The sequence below is a fragment of the Phocoena sinus genome, chromosome 2, assembly GCF_008692025.1.
Source record: "Phocoena sinus isolate mPhoSin1 chromosome 2, mPhoSin1.pri, whole genome shotgun sequence".
Lineage (NCBI taxonomy): Eukaryota > Metazoa > Chordata > Mammalia > Artiodactyla > Phocoenidae > Phocoena > Phocoena sinus.
Genome location: NC_045764.1, coordinates 168,842,002 through 168,861,234, shown reverse-complemented (window position 1 = coordinate 168,861,234; position 19,233 = coordinate 168,842,002). Strand labels below are relative to the sequence as shown.

Below are 19,233 nucleotides of genomic sequence, written 5' to 3'. Positions count from 1 at the left end.
AAAAATGAAACTGTTGCTTAACAATGAGCTTATTGTATAAACTACAGGAATATCTTTGATAACTCTGAATTAGACACATGTAATGAATATATAGCTTGAGTAAGGATCTTACCTGTATTATTGTATTTTAACAAGCTAAAGGGTCTTTTTCTTCCCTAAGTTAATGACTCCAGCACTTTGGACATTGACTTTAAATTCATGGAAGATATCGAGAAATCTGAAGCTCGCATAGGCATTCCCAGTACAAAGTATTCAAAAGAAACTCCCTTTGTTTTTAAATTAGAAGATTACCAAGATGCAGTTATCATTCCAAGGTAAGACTTTAAGAGGAAGGCTAAGTGGTGGTGATACTTCGTTTCAGAAGATTCCCTTGTTCATATGGGGAATGTAAGTGACCTGTGACTTTGGCATTGATGTTACTAGTAGAAAATATAGGTGTCTCTCCATGGTGGACCTGTTCTCTTCAGTTTACTTACTTAGAAAACAAAAACAAAACCCAAAACACTGTTGATGAAGGGATTTGACTTTGTGAAGGTCAGATCTTCTGAATGATGTTGGTAGTCTTTCTTCGTAGAAGCTCCATCCTTTTAATCCCCAAAGTCTTAAAGAATTTGGGTGTAAATAATGGTTTATTAGAATTGTTAAAATGCATAGTGTTATTAAGTGCAGTGAAAACAGTAAATTACTATGCTTTGTTTCTTATTTTGTAAAAATTTAGGGGATGGAGTTTTTGATCAATAAAATTAAACATTGCACTTTTTAAAGAATTAAAGTACTGGCTGCAGTTCAGTCTTTGGTTTTTGTTTTTGTTTTCTTTTTTCTTTGTGTACTTCAAAGCCATATTTTAAATGTTAGCTAACACCAACCTATCAATATCATAAATGCCGCAGTAATACATTTTATGTGGCGAGTGTCTTTCATGTTTAGCGTTAGGAATATACACAGTATTTACTTGGTTGTTGAGATATTGAAAGTTTTCTATACTATTTATACTGATGAAATTAAGAGATACTTAAAGGTGCCATTTAGCTTTCATGTGTTATCAAAGTATAGATATTTAGAACAAGGACAGTAGTAAAATAGGGGAAGGGGGAGAGTCAGTTTTTACTTGATATAAATGTAGTTCTTCTCGTCTTAAATTCACTTGAAATGTATTATTTAGAATTGAAGTTTCTTTAATGTTACTTATTTTTAACCTTTTCGAACTCTTTAAATTCAAATAATTTGCATTAATGCATATTAAAAGCAGTTGTGTCTTGAGAATAGTTGATTTAAACCAGAAAGTCACTGATTGTTTTTCCTTTTTAGATACCGCAATTTTGATCAGCCTCATCGATTTTATGTAGCTGATGTGTACACTGATCTTACCCCCCTGAGTAAATTTCCTTCCCCTGAATATGAAACTTTTGCAGAATATTATAAAACAAAGTATAACCTTGACCTGACCAATCTCAACCAGCCGCTGCTGGATGTGGACCACACATCTTCAAGGTAAAGGAGCTCTAGAAATGACGTTTTGATTTTACTTGTGGCATTATTTCCAGAGGTCAGTAGGCAGATGTGGAGGTTCACAGTCCACACAGCCCACCTGTATGTGGGCTCTGAACTCAGGAGGTCCTTTGCACACAGAGTTGCCCAGAGTGTGGCCCAGCGGTCTGCAGTTTAAATGAGCTCTTCAGGTGACTTGTAGACACACTGAAGTTTTAGAACCACTGTGAGAGTGTACTTGTTTTTGTCTGTTTGATCAAATTATTTTGAAATTTCTATAGACTGAATCTTCTGACACCTCGCCATTTGAATCAGAAGGGGAAAGCTCTTCCTCTAAGCAGTGCTGAAAAGAGGAAAGCCAAATGGGAAAGTCTGCAGAATAAACAGGTAGTGAGTTAATTGTGACTAGCATAACTTAATGTTTTGAAAGATAAGTTTGAATTTTATTTTATCAAGTGAATTGAGTGATTCGTGAGGTTTCTGGAAGTTGCCCAACCCTTAGGTTTTGTTTGGCTTTAATTAATATGATGTATTGACTTCCATTTGAATGTCTTTTTGGTAAGTGTGAGAGGTTTGGCTTTTATACTAGATCCACTGATAGCAATTATATCATGAAATCATCCATGTAAATCCTAGGATAAATCCCATTTTCCTTAAAGGGTTATTTTAAAGAATATTTTTAAGATTTTTTGCTAGTGTTTTTGATTTTTGTCTTTCTTCATTAGTGAAATTGGCCTTAAGTTTTATTTTTTTTTCTCTTGTGTGTCTGCTCTCTATTTGTCTATCCACAATTTATATTTATCCACATTTTTGCTTACTCAAAGATACTGGTTCCAGAACTCTGTGCTATACATCCAATTCCAGCATCACTGTGGAGAAAAGCGGTTTGTCTCCCCAGCATACTTTATCGCCTTCACTGCCTTTTGACCGCAGAGGAGCTAAGGGCTCAGACAGCCGGCGACGCTGGTGTGGGAGTGAGGTCACTGCCCGCGGATTTTAGGTACGCCTGTGCTGTGGGCCAGGAAGAGCTCGACTCGTGAGGTCCTGCTGGCAGAGGAGCGGAATTAAGTTCACATTTTAATTGTATGTAGAATAATTTTTAAAAGATTAGAAAGAAAACGTGGATGCCTATCTAATACGTGAAATAAATGCATCGCTTGACTCATAAGTGAAAATCTATACGTTGGGTCAATGAGTCTAACATTCTTGGGAAGTTACAGCTGGAGAGGAGAGCCTGAGGTCAAAAACAGTCATTCCCCCTTCAGAGATGGCAGTTAAAGTGAAAATGAAAACAGTTGTTTGCCACTGCTGACATTTTAAGACGCTTCCTTTTTTTATAAAATCAAATGTACATGAAAGAGCAGCTGCCTCTGTGTGGTCTTTGTCTTCATTATTTTCTTCTCATCTGTCAGGACTCTGCATTCTAAAGAAATCAGCCAGTTGGCAAGACCAAGATGGTTCAGGAAATGAGGAACTTTATAATAGCAGTGATCACGCCTGCATTTATTGAGTACTTACTGCAGCGTCAGACACTGGCTTAAATGCTGTAGCTCATGTCAGGTGATTTCATTGTTAGGATCCTGTGGTGTAAGAGGTGTTAGTTCCTCTTCCAGGTGTGGAAGCTGAGGTACGGAGACATGAAGTAAGTTGTCCCAGGTTACCCAGCTAGTTACCTGGCTGGCCTCGGGTCCCAGCCCTCGCAGTCGGTGGCTCTAGGTCCCGTAGGCTGGCCCCAGGCTTCACGAGCTAAGCCCTACAGCGTGCAGAGACCCATGTCCCACTTGATGGTTTACACTGTGCAGAGTTCCAGGTGTGTTGATTTCTGCCTTGGAGACTTACTTATCTTCTAAGGTAGGAGTATATTTATAGGGATCTTCATTTATTTAATTTTTACTCAAATTGCTCTTGCTCTAAGCCTAGCCTTTTTGAAGGATCTGATGAAAAGCTATAAAAATGTCTTTGCAGATACCCCAACTTGGACTTCGGGTGGAAAAAATCTATTGACAGCAAGTCTTTCATCTCAGTCGCTAACTCCTCTTCAGCTGAAAATGAGAATCCCTGTAAGCTCAGCACAGTCGTCGTCCTTGAAAACGCTGCGCGCCAAGGTGCTAACAGAACCTCCTGTCTAGAAAGTCACGACCACGTGCCTGTGAACTGCAGAACGCTGTTCGAGTCACCTGGTAAGCTCCAAATCGAAGTTTCAACAGATCTGACAGCAATTAATGGTCTTTCTTACAATAAAAATCTCGCCAATGGCAGTTACGATTTAGCTAACAGAGACTTTTGCCAAGGAAACCATCTGAATTACTACAAGCAGGAAATACCTGTACAACCAACTACCTCATATCCCGTTCAGAATTTATACAATTATGAGAACCAGCCCAAGCCCAGCGATGAATGTACTCTACTGAGTAATAAATACCTTGATGGAAATGCTAACAAATCTACCTCAGATGGAAGTCCCACGATGGCCGCCGTGCCTGGTACTACAGAGACTGGTAAGGCGCTCACGGACAGGACGGCTTCTGAGCAGAGCCCTTCTCCCGGGTACTCCTCGAGAACGCTTGGCCCAAACCCTGGACTTATTCTTCAGGCTTTGACCCTTTCAAATGCTAGTGATGGATTTAACCTGGAGCGGCTCGAAATGCTTGGCGACTCCTTTCTAAAGCATGCCATCACCACGTATCTCTTTTGCACTTATCCCGATGCTCACGAGGGCCGCCTTTCCTATATGAGAAGCAAAAAGGTAAGAAAGCGTCCTTTGATTTTGAGCAGTTATATTACTCAGCGTGCATAGAAGTGGTCTCAAGCATCGGATAAATTTCAGAGGATGAGGAAAGTGTTACTGCAGGGATTGCCACACCCGACAGGGCAGCTGGAGCCTCCTCTGTACCCCCGTGGGAGTGACACTAAATTTAGCGTGGAATTAAGATTGAGGGAAGAAAAGTAACGAAGATAAATATTTAAATGATGATAAAAGAGATGTCACAAGGCGCCATGCACCTGCTTGACAAGTAACACACAAAACTGCTAAGCGCTCAGAAGGAAGGAATATCACTTGTGATCAGGGGAGGCGTTAACAGAAGAGGTGCGTTTGTAGTGTGTAAACAGGGAACATATGGCAGAGCGTGTCAGGACTCGGTGAATAAACTGTGGGGAAAGTGTGGAAAGATCCGAGAAAAGACTTAAAAAGGCGGGTGGGCTGAAGCTGTACTATGGAGGATCTTCAGTGCCAGGCCAAAGAGTCGGCACTGTTTTGAATGAGGTGCGTGTTGAGGGTACTTCTTGTGTAAGGGACTATTAATATTAATAAAGCGGTAGTTTTAAATGGTCAGGCTGGAAGCAGAATGCGGCATGAGTTGAAAAGCAAAACTAACCAAGCTGAGTGATCATTTGGGCCTTTGGAGAAGTCTAAGCTTAAGTGGAAAATGAGACAGATGTAGAGTCTGGCAGCAAGGAAAGCACTGAGGGGAGTGAGATTTCAGAGGCGATGAGGTTCTTAGCCGACACCTGCGAGTACTTACTCTAGCCAGACACTACCCTCGTCACCTTACATATATTAATTACCTGATTTAATTCTGTATACTTCTATTTATTTTATTTTTTTTGTGATTGTGTGTACTTCAGTCGTCCCCATTTTATAGCTGAGGATACTGAGGCAGGAGAGATTACCTTGTTCAAGTTAACATGGCAAGTACGTGGCACGGCCTAGACAGTCTGGCTTTAGAGACCTTGCTCTTGACCACTACGCTGACCTCCCTCTGAAGTTGTCTGTAACACTAGGCACTGCACTGAGTGTTCTACACACCTGCTCTTTCCAGTCTTCTCAGCGTGCCCCTCAGCGGTAGATGACATGTCCCCATTTTGCAGTTGAGAAAACTCTTGCCTAGGGAGTTTCATTGGCTCGTGCAGGTCATCCAGCTAGTCTGGGATGGTCGGGAGCGTGACCGAGGCCAGAGCCCATAGCCTCGCCCACTCTTCTCTGCTGCCTCCCGGTAGAGAGGGTGACGCAGAACTAACGGCCATAGCGGCTGGGGCTGCTGACGGGGCTGGTGCTGAGGAAGACAGAAGTATAGGAGTAAGAGTTGGGGCTAGAGTTTTTAGACCTCATGGCCTAGGAAGTGGAATGTTCAGGTAATTAAGAATTTAGGACTTAGGTGCAGTCTGGGGAAACAGTCTTCGTGAGAGTGATAATTGAGAACAAATGAGATTTCCCAGGGGTGGCTGCAGGAAGCAAGTATCAGAGGCTGAGAATGAGCACAAAGCAACAGCACACTCCTAGGTAAGAAGGGAATTCTTTTCCTTTTTGAAAGTTCATCCATCATCTTCTCAGAAAGCTCTGACTCCTTACATGCTGCAGAAATCCCTGTCGCTCCCGCAGCACGGTGGTGAAGGCCCTTTCAGGGTGCCCCCCGCCCCCAAGGGTCCTGGCCGGGCTGCCGCCCCTGGCTGTCCTTCGCGGGACCTGCGCACACACCTGCTGTCGTTCCTTCCCCGCTGCTCGCCCCGTTTCTGCGGGCTGAGCTCTGCCTGCCCCACCTTGTGCCTCACGTGGGCCCTTACTGAGCTCTTCTTCCTTTTCCACCCGGCGGACCATTTCTGCTGACTTTGAATGTGATTTCTGTCCCTTTCACGCCCCTGTCGTACTTTACCCTCTTGTTGGCATCTGTGATGCTGTGTTCCCATGGTGTGGAAAGGGAAGCCAGCGTGTACTTAAGCCGTGCAGGCGGCGTGGGAAAGGGCTTCGGCCCAGAGTGAGCGTCATGGGGGGCTCCCGGCCCAGCCTGCGGGCTCCAGGGACCGCTCCTCTGCCTCGCTGCCCGCCAGCGCCTCTCCGACGTGGGTGCTTGTTCAGGGGTGTTGAGTTACGTGGAAAAAGGGCTCATGAAGTACTTAAATAAAAAGGAACCCAGTTTTTAGAAAATGAAAATGAGATTGACCGTTCTAGACCTTGGTTTCCAAGTAAAAATGAGATGGAAACATGGATTTGAGTAAATTAAGGAGGAGATGGAGGCCTTAGGAGAAACAGACTAGAGGGTAGACAGTAAAGCTGTTTTATTGATGACAGTAAACATGGAGCTTTTCTTTATTGCCTTTTGCTCTATTTTAAAATGGTTGAACAAAATATCTTGAAATGCCATCCAAAACTAAGGAATAATATTTGAGAAAGCATTGCAGTCGAAATCATATTCATAGCTTAGGTTCTAGGAACATAAAATTATTTTAGCTCAGTTCAGTGCCAATTTTCACTTTATAGCTAGAGTTTATGGTATTTCCTCCTTTTATTTCATTGAGAATATTGTGACATCTTGGACTTAATGTGGAATTGCACTCTTTTCTATTTTGATAGTCCCAATTAACAGTTTGAATTTTATATCATCAGATTACATGAGAATTTAATATTTCCTATCATGAAGAGGTAGAGAAACTATACAGTCTGAATAATTGATGACCAGTTATGGAATATGAAGAATATTTAGCTAAAAAATTATGTTAATGCCTTATGTGAATTTCAGCAGTGACTGTTCATGGATAAGTATCTTATAAATTTTTTCTGCTAAAGGTCAGCAACTGTAATCTGTATCGGCTTGGAAAAAAGAAGGGGCTGCCCAGCCGCATGGTGGTGTCAATATTTGATCCCCCTGTGAATTGGCTTCCTCCTGGTTATGTAGTAAATCAAGACAAAAGTAACACAGAGAAATGGGAAAAAGATGAAATAGTAAGTTTTTGGTAACTGGATGGATTTATTTTCTGGTGAGGGGCAGAGTCTTGTTCTATTAATTTTTTGTTTCTTTTCCCTGGTGTGTTTATAGTAGAGTAGAAATTCAATATATTGAATGAATTCCTTTAAACAGATGTCTTTTCATGAATTTAGAAGTGTTGTAATTTTGACGGAGAACAATTTCTGTGATCTTCCTTTTCCAAAGGCAATAGAGTATCTGATGCTGTGACTCCAAAAAAAAAAAGCAAAGCTCTGTAACGTTTCACTTTAATATTACATATTACGATTTATTGTAGATCCTTAGCTCCGTTCAGTGAAATGACTTTTCAGTGACCTATGATCTCCGATCTGTATGTGCAGTAATTTCAGTAAAATCTTGCTTTTGCAGCTCAGGGCTTTTTCAGGACTATTTCTCCTCTTGTGACCTTAAAAAAAATACATAAAGGTAGTTTTCTGGAAATAGTTTAAGATCTTGCCAATGACTTTAAGTCTCCAAACGTTAGCTGCAGCTGCTTCATTTTGTCCTGTCTCGAAGGCCACCAGAGGGCACCTCGGAGGGCCTTGCGAGCCGGAGAGCTGTGGAAGCAGCCTGTCCAGTGTGGTTGGCTGGGAGGCCATCTCGCGGGCAGTTTCGTTTTTCAGGCATTTATTTTGCACTAATGATAAACTGGCTCGTTGTTACTTCATTTCCAGGTAGCATGCTCTGTGACTCTGTTTTGATTTTTACTTACTCATTGAGTATATTTTTAACTCGTGCAGTATTCGACTTACTACAGAAATTGAACTTATCTGGAAAAGCATTAAGAGAATATTTTAATGCAAGTTGGGTTAGAAAAATTATATATGTTATTAATTTAGAAATAGAACCTTAGAGGAAGATGTGTAAGATTTTGAGAACTTTAGAGGAAATATTGCATTTCTTTGCAAAACATTCCAGTAACACATATCCTGCCTTATAAATCCTGTTTCATAGTATCATTGGTTCTTTAAATAAAAAAAAAAAATTAGCATAGAGGTGATGTTAGCGTGTCCTTTTAATTTAAAAAAATTTTTTTATTTTAAGATACAACATAAAGTTATTTTCCTTAACATTTCAAATGACCTGGCACTTTGGTTCTTAGAATACATTAAATACTGTTTATATTTTCATTTACTAATTTCTACTTCTTGAAATGGACCATTATATGATATTGGAAAGCATATGCTGGATCCATTCCTGTTCTACCTGCCTCGCTCCTCAGCAGATAGGTTTAAGTGAAAGCTTTGCACACAGATGCCGAAGGTGGGAATAACGCAGGTGGAAAGTGAACTTGAACTGTAAAAGGAGTTTCGTGCTGGTGGTTTTGCTTTTTTTTGTTTGTTTGTGTTTGTTTTTTTTGGGGGTATTTTTTTCGTTTTTTTTTTTTGAGAGCTTGAAATGCTCTTGGAAACCATTTAGTGAGGTAGACTCCCACTATTTTGCAGATAAAAAAAACCCAAAACCCAAAGGCACTAATGAACTTTGCCCAAGATCACACAGCTTGTTTGTTGATAAAACCCAGCCTTTGTTGTGAGTTTTGCCAGTGTCTGGTTATGATAGCATCTTACTAAAGATACATAAGGATTTTTTAAAATTACAAATATTATTTAGTCTTTATTTTTTTTTTTTAGTTGCAATTTGGCCTTTTTTTCCTAAGGACTAGCTAGTCAAAAACATCTCACGTTACCTTGGGAAAGTGTAATTTTTATTAGGTAATAGTCCCTAGAGGTGTCCACCGTTTTAGGTTTTTTCTTTTTTTGGTTTTCCTCCTTATTCTTGAAAAAAATTTGTAAACTTTTTAATTAAAATAGACAGATAGTGGTAGGTATATGGATGGCTTGGCTCATTGCACTTATTTCTTTTCAAACAAATGCACTGTTTGCATCTCTTTTGAGTCTGGCTTAAAATGAGAATATTTGCAGCATTTAAAAGAATGGTTGACAAAGTTTGAAAACCTTTTTATCAGAATACTCTGCAAAGTTGTCACTATTGAAATTGAAGCACACCCTCCTTGAAGCACTCCCTCCCGCCTTTCCCCCCCAAGTAAAGTCTTGTTTATTTATTTATTTATTTTTTTTATTGAACAACAGAAATTTGGTATCTTTCTAGCATTGCAAAAAAGTTACATCATTACTGAATCCTGGCCCATTATTAAGGTTGTCATTCACAAATAAGCTTTTGCCAAAGAAATTGGAATTAGCAAAGATCTTCTGACAGAAATTGGATTGTTGTGTTTCCTGTTAGTCTAAATTGTCTTCTATTTTTGTCAGTTATGCTATAATCTGTTGCCCTGATTCCTCTAGCTCACCGAAAGGGAAAAGCATAATTCCTCAAATTCACAGCTTAGCTCACAGTGATCACTTTTAGTTTCCAAGCAAAGTAGTTTAGTTTTACATTGTAGCGAATGAGCTTTGAAGTGGAAATAGGGACCAAAACTTATTATTATGAAACCCCACTGTACATTTTTAATGTTATAAAGAAAATAATTCGATCTGTTTACATATTATTCTCTTATTTAATTGCAAAGATAACGCTTTTTCTACATCTGGAATTTAATTTTATTAATTTGAAAATCTTTTAAAAAAAATTTTAAAACTTTGTCAGCCAACTTGAAGCTCTCTGTGATCAGCATATGAGAGCTTTCCTTGTGTCTCCTGCTACAGTCAGAATTCTTAGCTGAAGTTTTGCCTTGTGGAGCTTAATTTTAAACTTTATATCCATGTATAAAATCCTTGACTTAAAGCTTCATACTGGATAAAGGTCATTTTATAACTCAGAAAATGAACATTCAAAGAACGTGTTTTACTTTGTTTATATGATTAAATAACTTATTTTATGTTAATTGAAAACAAATGGCCATGATTTGAAAGTTGCCTTTTAGTATTTGTGGTTGTCATTTGAAATTATCCATAACCCTTGCTTTTATTGAGTCTCAGGCCCTTTTAAAAACAGCAGCTATGTCTCCCCTCCTTCCCCATTCTCCCTCTTGCAGACAAAAGACTGCATGTTGGCTAATGGCAAGCTGGACGATGACTTCGAAGAGGAGGAGGAGGGGGGGGGCCTGACGTGGGGGGCTCCGAAGGAGGACGCCGACGACGAGGAGGACTTCCTGGAGTACGACCAGGAGCACATCAAGTTCATAGATAGCATGCTGATGGGATCCGGAGCTTTTGTCAAGAAAATCTCACTTTCTGCTTTTTCAGCCACTGATTCCGCCTATGAATGGAAAATGCCCAAAAAGTCCTCCTTAGGTAGTATACCATTTTCATCAGATTTTGAGGATTTTGACTATAGCTCTTGGGATGCAATGTGCTATCTGGATCCTAGCAAAGCTGTTGAAGAGGATGACTTTGTGGTGGGGTTCTGGAATCCATCAGAAGAAAACTGTGGTGTTGACACAGGGAAACAGTCCATTTCTTACGACCTGCACACCGAGCAGTGCATTGCTGACAAAAGCATAGCCGACTGTGTGGAAGCCCTGCTGGGCTGCTATTTAACCAGCTGTGGCGAGAGGGCTGCTCAGCTTTTCCTCTGTTCGCTGGGGCTGAAGGTGCTCCCGGTAATTAAGAGGACTGATCGGGAAAAGGCCATGTGCCCGACCAGGGAGAATTTCACCAGCCAACAAAAGAACCTTTCAGGGAGCCGCGCTGCCGCCTCTGGAGCTGGCCCCCGCTCCTCTGTGTTGAAAGACGTGGAGTATGGGTGTTTGGAGATCCCACCGAGGTGCATGTTTGATCACCCAGATGCAGATAGGACACTGAGTCACCTTATCTCGGGGTTTGAAAATTTCGAAAAGAAAATCAACTACAGATTCAAGAATAAGGCTTACCTACTACAGGCTTTTACACACGCCTCCTACCACTACAACACTATCACTGGTAAGGAGCCCCAGACCAGAGCTCACTGCTCTGAAAGTGAGACCTTGTGTTCATGGAGCTGTTCTGTAGAATAATGTAAAAAGAATAATCTATGCATGTACGTTAGAGTTCAGTGTGCACGGTGCGGGGAGGAAGCACAAGAAAGTGAAAGAAGCCTTTCTTTTTGGGAGCATGGACTGTTCCTTACCTTTGACAGCTGGGAGCAGAGCTATCTTAGCTCCTCGTGTCTCTGTCATTTGATATGCGGCATAATTAGACAGGTTCGGGCCTTAGTATTTCGGTGTGTTTTTGCCATTTTATGCTCCCCCGCCCTTGTCCTTCTGATGCCCGGTCACTGCTGCTTTTGGTTCTTGAATAATCTATTCGTGTATTCTGGATGTCTTTCCACATCTTTTTATTGTTCTTCCTGAACAAAAAGCCCCCTCCCTTTAAGGTCTTTTAAAATCTAAAGATGAACCGATTAAAAGAAATTCTTTCACAGGAAGGTTTCATTGCTCTGACTCTGCTGTCACCTTCTGCTCTGCGCTGTGCTCCGTGTTTTTTTTCCTCCTTTATTTAATAGGCTCCCGATCCATTCGATTAGAAGGGAGAATAGGCGCCTAAAACCAAAATCGGCTTCAGTTTTCGAAACAGCTAAAGTCTGTATTTTTTTTCTGTGTCAGAGTAATAAGCGCTTGAATTCAGAAAACCAAAGCCGAGTGTAAAGTTTGTGTGAGAAAAACAGGGTAGGCCAAGGTGATCAGAAAAACGGAAAGCCAAGAGCGAAAAATTAGCTGACTCTGGACCAGAAAGGCTGGTGGAACTAAAACCTGTTTTTCTTTGTGGAGAAGAAACGAGGCCTCCTTTTCTACCACGCTGTACTGGCAGGAGCCCTGGGTTCTAGTCTGCCTCGGGCCCTGCTTCTGAGCTCATCGGCTGTGCGGGGGCAGCTCACTATCTCTGTTCCCGCCTCAGTTTCCACAGCTGAACGACTTCTTTTTTTTTTTTAATTTTTATTGCTTTACGATGCTGTATTACTTTCTACTGTACAGCAGAATGAATCAGCTATACACACACACACACACACACACACACACACACACACACACACACAAAATGTGTGTATCTCCCCTCTCTTTTGGACTTCCTTCCCGTTTAGGTCACCACAGTGCATTAAGTAGAGTTCCCTGTGCTATGCAGTGTGTTCTCACTAGTTATCTATATTTATAGCAGTATCAATAGTGTATATGTGTCAGTCCCAATCTCCCAGTTCATCTCACCTGAACAGCTTCTTTTTAATCACTGTGAGATGATAGAGGTGTTGATCAGTGTCGATAACTTCTCACATTTTGACATCGATCATTTTTGCTTAAGGTCTTTGCTCGCCTCCATGACTCTCCTTTCTCAGCCTCTTGGTTTGTGTCTAATTCAACATTTTTCATTCAAGTTGAGAAGAAAACTGTCTTGTACTAACTGTCATCTTGTGTAGCAAATGTAACCCAGGAGTGGCGAGGCATGGTATCACTCCCGCACTTTCCAGAGTGTGAGTGGACAGTGTGCAGGGGTGACAGCAGAGTGTGGGGCAGGACTATGTGCAGGGTCTGGCGTTCGTTGCTAGGTGACGATGTGTGATGGAGCCTTTAGAATGGTGCCCCAGCACCTGCCTGGCCAGCACAGTGCCGGAGGAAAAGGGTTGAGTGATGATGATGGCACTTGGGAAATGCTTTTTCCTTAACGAGCATTAGTCTTTTGGCCACTTAAAAATTTTATGACCCCAATTTCTATGTAAGAAATATGCTTAATTTGTCATTAGAATTTAATTTCCAGAGGCTTCCGTATGATGTCAAATAATTTTGTCACTGAAGAATATATATGAAAATGAATCCCAATAAAAAGTCTTTTCAGTGTGTCTGGGGGATCGGTTCTTTATCTGAGTTATTATTTGAAAATTGTGTAAACGTTTTTGCCGGAGCTCAGGGCTTCACTTTGGATCTTCCCTCAGATTGTTACCAGCGCTTAGAATTCCTGGGAGATGCAATTTTGGACTACCTCATAACCAAGCACCTTTATGAAGACCCACGGCAGCACTCCCCAGGGGTCCTGACTGACCTGCGCTCGGCTCTGGTCAACAACACCATCTTTGCGTCATTGGCTGTGAAGTATGACTACCACAAGTACTTTAAAGCAGTTTCTCCTGAGCTCTTCCACGTCATCGATGATTTTGTGCAGTTTCAGCTCGAGAAGAATGAAATGCAAGGGATGGATTCTGAGGTTAGTGCCATTTTAAGATACGTTGAAGTCAGTGTTTAAAATAAGCCTTCCGACTAGGGTTCTCGACAGAGCTGTCTAGAGAGCCAGCCGAAGGCCGGGGTTGTGGTCCCCAGCACGCTCTGCGTTTTCCAGGGAGAAGTGAATGGGTCTCAGTCTTCAGAGAGGCCTTTTCAACTTGACCACTCATACTGTGGTCGTTCTGGCGAGGAGAGGGAGCCAGGGGGCTTTCAGCTGCTTCACCACCCCCAGTCCTTGATTCGGGCTCCAGGCGGTTAGGCACGCCAGAGAGGTGCAGCCCTCCCCCTGCCCCCAGAGGAGCTTTAACCTCAGTGAGAGCTCGACGTGGTTGGTTCTGTCTTTCTTTGTGTTTAAAATAGGTCGGGAGTATTTGCTAATATCTCAGGTAAGCATCACAAATGTATATTCTGCTTCTACTGGAAATGGGAAAATCTCATTTAAAAACCAAACTTATAAATTTTTAGGGACTGGAATTTGAGAGGTTTCTACTGTAAGTTCAGCCAAAGGTTCTTTGGTTGATAGAGCTAATTCTAATGTGTTTGTGAACTATTTTGAAATTTTGTAGGAAAGGATTTTGCTGAGATCTTTCCAGTCTCCTCTAATCCTTCACTAACATCCATCCACATACCTGGGTACCCAGGAGAGCACTTGCATTTCTTCTTCTCCTCATTCTGATTCCTTTGTTCTTCTTTCTGTAGATTTCTTGTAAGTCATGGAATTCATTCATAACTCTGGTAGCCATTTTAATTACTCTTTCTTTAATTTGTACCTTCCTGTTTTTTAATCGCACAAACCGTCGTTAGGGAGTAGTGCATTTCCTTGGCCTCCTGTGAGAGAAATGAAGAGCCTGGGTTTTGAGGTGTAGCCACGGGGCAGAAGGGTCAAGCATGTTGAACGGGATGGAGGATGTGCTGAAGGGGAATCAGTAGGCAGTGCCCTTCCTCTCCCCTTTCACCCTTGCACACGCTTCCAAGATTAATGGTCTGAGTTGGAGCACAGCTAGCGGTGAGACCAGGAATTAGAACCATCTCAGATATATTCAATATTATTTCTAGTCTCATTCTGTAGAAATATTTAAGCTTAGAAGTTGAGGAATTAGCTAAACCCAAAGTTCTCTTTTGATGACAGTTGGACATACTGGCTTTGTTAGTTTTTGTTCATTCTTTTCCTTCCCTTCATTTATATAAACATATGTATAGAAGTTACAAAAACTGATTGGGAATGTCATGGTCTGGCTTCTCTGACTTACTGTTTGATCTTAAGAAAGTCTCTCCACCTCTCTGGGCCCCAATTTCCTCATTTGTAAAAGGAGAGAATTAAACTTGATAAGTTTAAAAATTCCCATCTACAACAGTAAGTATCTTATTTTTTCCGGTAGTCAGCATCTACTATATAGAACTTTGTGTGGCTAAACCATCCATTTAGAAATTACTATCCCCTCTTCTTTTTATTTCTCTTTCACAAGTAATGTGTGTGTATTTTAGAAAATACAAATAACCGAAATTAACATTTTGTGATGTTTTATTGCTAATGTACATAGACATAAAGTTATGTACGATATAAAATGAAATTATAGCACGCACAGTGTACCATACCCTATTCTTTTCACTTAATATATTGTGGATGACTTTCCCCGATCGTTAATAATTGGGATTACAACTTTCAGTAGCTGCACGCTAGTGAGTATATGGCTATAATGTAATGTGTTTAAACAATCCTTTGCGACTGGGTGGTTAAGGTATTTTTTGTTAGGGTTTGTAATAAACGTGGATGTGGTAAATATACTTAAATATCCAGTTACCTCCTTAAGATGAATTCCTAGAGACGGAATTGCCACATCAAAGAATTATGAACTTTTAAAAGGCGTTTGATACATATGTGAGTTTTTATTCTATTAATCTGAGTACCTACTGTGTGTCAGGTTCTCTGTCATAGTGAACATTTATTAAGTGGTTTCATAAAAGGGGAGCTTGGAGGAAAATATCTTCCAAATAGAATTTCCCTGTCGAAAAAGCAGCAGTTTACACTCCCCAGGGCTGTGCGCACCCTTGCTCGCGCTGCACCGACGAGTGTTCTGCCTGCTCCTTGCCAAGCCGCTAGGGGCTAGCCCTGTTTCAGTGTGCAGTTCTGTGATTATGAGTGAAATATGAAACTTTTTTCCATCAATTTATTGCCTGTCTCCAGTTCGTGTTAGGGTTGTTTTTGTTTTTATTTGGAAGTAATCTTTTTTCCTTTGTTGACTATAGAATACTAAATAGGGAAGGGCTTTTTTTCTTTTTCTTTTTTTTTTTTTAAGGTAAGGTAACGTTTGTGAAGAACCTATTAACGGTGTGATTGGCATGTCATAAATGTTTGATGTTGTTACCCTTGTTAAATTAAAGATATAGTAAGAGTCATATCCAAGAAAAGAAACACATCTCTGTAGACTGCCTTTCAAAGCGGCCTTTTTGCTTACGAGTCACTTTTCTCCCTATAACAGCTTAGGAGATCTGAGGAGGATGAAGAGAAGGAAGAGGATATTGAAGTTCCAAAGGCCATGGGGGATATTTTCGAGTCGCTTGCTGGTGCCATTTACATGGATAGCGGGATGTCGCTGGAGACGGTTTGGCAGGTGTACTACCCTATGATGCGGCCGCTGATAGGTACAGTTGCTCCCCTTCGAGAGAGGCAGAGTCATGGTTAAAAACAACTTCAGGGGTACTGATCACATTATTCTTTCATTTTGATTACAGAAAAATTTTCTGCAAATGTGCCCCGTTCCCCTGTGCGAGAATTGCTTGAAATGGAACCAGAAACCGCCAAATTTAGGTAAGCAAAAATATGCGTGGAAAACAGTTAACTTACTGAAAAACAAGGGGGAAGAGTTCTTGAAGATGCCATACACGAATGATTTTGAAAAATGCTTACCCTGGGACACGCTCTTATGCAGTTGCTGTTTGTAGCCCGATTGACTTCTTTTTGTTTTGTAAAGTAACGCTGAGTGAGAGAAAGAGCTGCAGCCCTGTCTGTTGGCAGTATGCAGCAGTCATAACGCATGTTTCCTTCGTGTGGTGTCAGCTTGTGTCGGGGGCTCTCAGCCTGAGAGTACATACTTGGTGCTGACTGACTATAATTATAAATACTTCTGACTTCTAATTCAAGCTGTTTGGCTTTGTTACAGCCCGGCTGAGAGAACTTACGATGGCAAGGTCAGAGTCACCGTGGAAGTAGTAGGAAAGGGGAAATTCAAAGGTGTTGGCCGAAGTTACAGGATTGCCAAATCTGCAGCGGCAAGAAGAGCCCTACGAAGCCTCAAAGCTAATCAACCTCAGGTTCCCAACAGCTGAAACCCCTTTTTAAAATTAAAAAAAAAAAAAAAAAAGCAAAAAAAAGCAGAATTAAGGTGGAAAATATTTAAGTTGAAAAGGATGATTTAAAACTGATAGTGAGTGGAACGAATTGAAGGCAGAATTTAAAGTTTGTTTGATAACAAGATAGGTTACAGAATAAAACATTTAACACATGTATAAAAATTTTGGAACTAACTGTAGTTTTAGTTTTTTGCGCAAACACAATCTTGTCTTCTTTCCTCACTTCTGCTTTGTTTAAATCACAAGAGTGCTTTACTGATGACATTTAGCAAGTGTTCAAAGAAATTATTGAGAGTTTTTGTTTTGTTTTGTTTCGTTTTAGTTTAATTCTGTCAGCTTTGCTTAGAGTTCGGAGGCCAAGGAGCTTAAACCTGGAATAGCCCCCAGGGTTCTGTTGAGAGCTCTTGACACCCGACGGTGTGTGTGGCAGTGCCAGTCCTGCATAGTTGATAAGCTGAGTAGAGCGATGCAGTTTGCGAGAGAAGTGTGCCAGTGTTGTCTTTCCTTTCCACATTATAGCGTGTAAGATGATGTTTCCTGGTCGCTGTTGCACTTGATAGTAAGGGACAGATTTTTTTTTTTTTTTTTTTTTTTTTTATGCGTTACGCGGGCCTCTCACTGTTGCGGCCTCTCCCGCTGCGGAGGACAGGCTCCGGACGCGCAGGCTCAGCGGCCATGGCTCACGGGCCCAGCCGCTCCGCGGCACGCGGGATCCTCCCAGACCGGGGCACGAACCCGTGTCCCCTGCATCGGCAGGCGGACTCTCAACCACTGCGCCACCAGGGAAGCCCCGGGACAGATTTTTAATTAGCATTGGCTGGCATGTTGGCAAATCACATTTTAGTTTTCTCATGCCATGTTGTCTTGCATAAAAGAGGTTCTTGCCTTAAGAGTAAAACCCTCATGGATATTCTTTCATTTCTGATCTTTTTGGAACAAACCGTTTTACATTCCCTTCGTTGTGTTATTATGCATTAGACCTTGAGACAGCGTGATACTTACAACTCACTAGTATAGTTGTAACCTAACTTATGACGGGATTATATGAGAATTTCTGTCATATGTGTACTGAAGACATTTTCAAAACCAGAATAGGTAGTCTATGGAGTTTTAAAAATACCATCATAAAAATAATCGTTGGCTAAATACCCAATTTTACTGAAAACCTCCTGCTAGGTAGTTCCGCTGATGGAAATTGTTTGTGGCAAATAATTTTGCCCTGTAGGCTGTTGCTCTAACAAAATAAACTTTAGACATATCACACCTAAAATATGCTGCAGATTTTATAATGGATTGATTACTTATTTAAAGAAGCAAAACAGAGCACCTTACCCTTAGTCTTCTCACATACATTTCTTACTGTACTTTTCAGAGTGTTGCATGCGTATTTCACCTACCAAAGCTGTGCTGTCAATGCCACGAAAGTTTAACGTTTGCGATAAACTGCCGTAATTTTGATACATCTGTGATTTAGGCCATTAATTTAGATAAACTAGCTCATTGTTTCCATCTTTGGAAAAGGAAGAAAAAAAGGCATTTTTAGGCATTTGCCTAAGTTTCTTTAATTAGACTTGTAGGCACTCTTCATTTAAATACCTCAGTTCTTTTGCATGCATTTTTTCCCCTGTTTGGTGCTATGTTTATGTATTATGCTTGAAATTTTAATTTTTTTTTTTTTTGCACTGTAACTGTAATACCTCTTAATTTACCTTTTTAAAAGCTGTGGGTCAGTCTCGCACTCCCACCAACATACCAGTAGAGTTTTGCTGCAATTTGCCCCATTAATTATGCTTGAAATTCAAGAAGCTGAGCAGAGGTGTCTAAATAATTTCCAGCACATCCTTGTGAACGTGATGCCTCATGCAACGCTGCATTTATGTTTTAAATTGCAGTTGAATACTGTACTTCTTGCTTTATCTGCACCACCTACCCCCAGAGAAACACCTCTGTGCGTGTGCACACAGAAAACTGTCAGCTCTGCTTTCTAAGGAGACCTGAGTGAAGGGGACGTTAAGCTTCTCCAGTGTGATTTGTTGTCTCCAATCTTAAACTTCAGTTGAGATCTAAATTATTAAATGAGCTTGAGAGCAAATCAGTTTGGGTGGACACGTGTTTAAAATATTTAATTCTGGTTTGGAACCTTAGACTTCTATTTGTTTTTTTTTTTTTTTTTAAGAAACCTCCATGTAAGATCTCCTGGCAATTTAAAACCAAGCAATTGTTGGATTATGTAACTGTAAATGTATACAATTAACAAGTAAGGCTGGATGTGAATTTCACTTTTGAGGGTGATTCGTGAGAAAGTTGTATCACAAATCTCTTGATAATTTATAAACTACCTGATGCCAGGAGCTTAGGGCCTTGCATTGTGTCTAATGCACTAATCCCAGTGTTAAGGGATTCACTGGCCTCCTGGCACCCAAATCAGATTGTTTCACAGTTACAATTCCCGTGGGGAGAAAAATGCCTCAATATATTTTGTAACCTTAAGACGAGTATTTTTTGTTA

The 19,233-nt window shown here is 40.8% G+C and overlaps 1 protein-coding gene across 8 annotated transcripts in view; it reads left to right on the top strand.

Moving 5' to 3' along the window:
* Positions 1-16,899, top strand: part of DICER1 (dicer 1, ribonuclease III) — a 68,033-nt gene extending 51,134 nt beyond the window's left edge. For 5 of the 8 annotated variants that reach the window (XM_032621262.1, XM_032621265.1, XM_032621264.1 and 2 more), the window contains 11 exons: positions 161-314; positions 1,309-1,491; positions 1,770-1,875; positions 2,313-2,488; positions 3,454-4,234; positions 7,052-7,207; positions 10,222-11,107; positions 13,089-13,357; positions 15,855-16,017; positions 16,108-16,183; positions 16,536-16,899. In XM_032621262.1, the coding sequence (XP_032477153.1) occupies positions 161-314; positions 1,309-1,491; positions 1,770-1,875; positions 2,313-2,488; positions 3,454-4,234; positions 7,052-7,207; positions 10,222-11,107; positions 13,089-13,357; positions 15,855-16,017; positions 16,108-16,183; positions 16,536-16,701 (3,116 nt within the window). In that variant the 3' untranslated portion in view covers positions 16,702-16,899. The remainder of the gene's footprint in view (positions 1-160; positions 315-1,308; positions 1,492-1,769; positions 1,876-2,312; positions 2,489-3,453; positions 4,235-7,051; positions 7,208-10,221; positions 11,108-13,088; positions 13,358-15,854; positions 16,018-16,107; positions 16,184-16,535) is intronic. The other 3 variants (XM_032621263.1, XM_032621269.1, XM_032621268.1) reach the window with 2 other exon arrangements.
* The last annotated feature ends 2,334 nt before the right edge of the window (positions 16,900-19,233 follow it).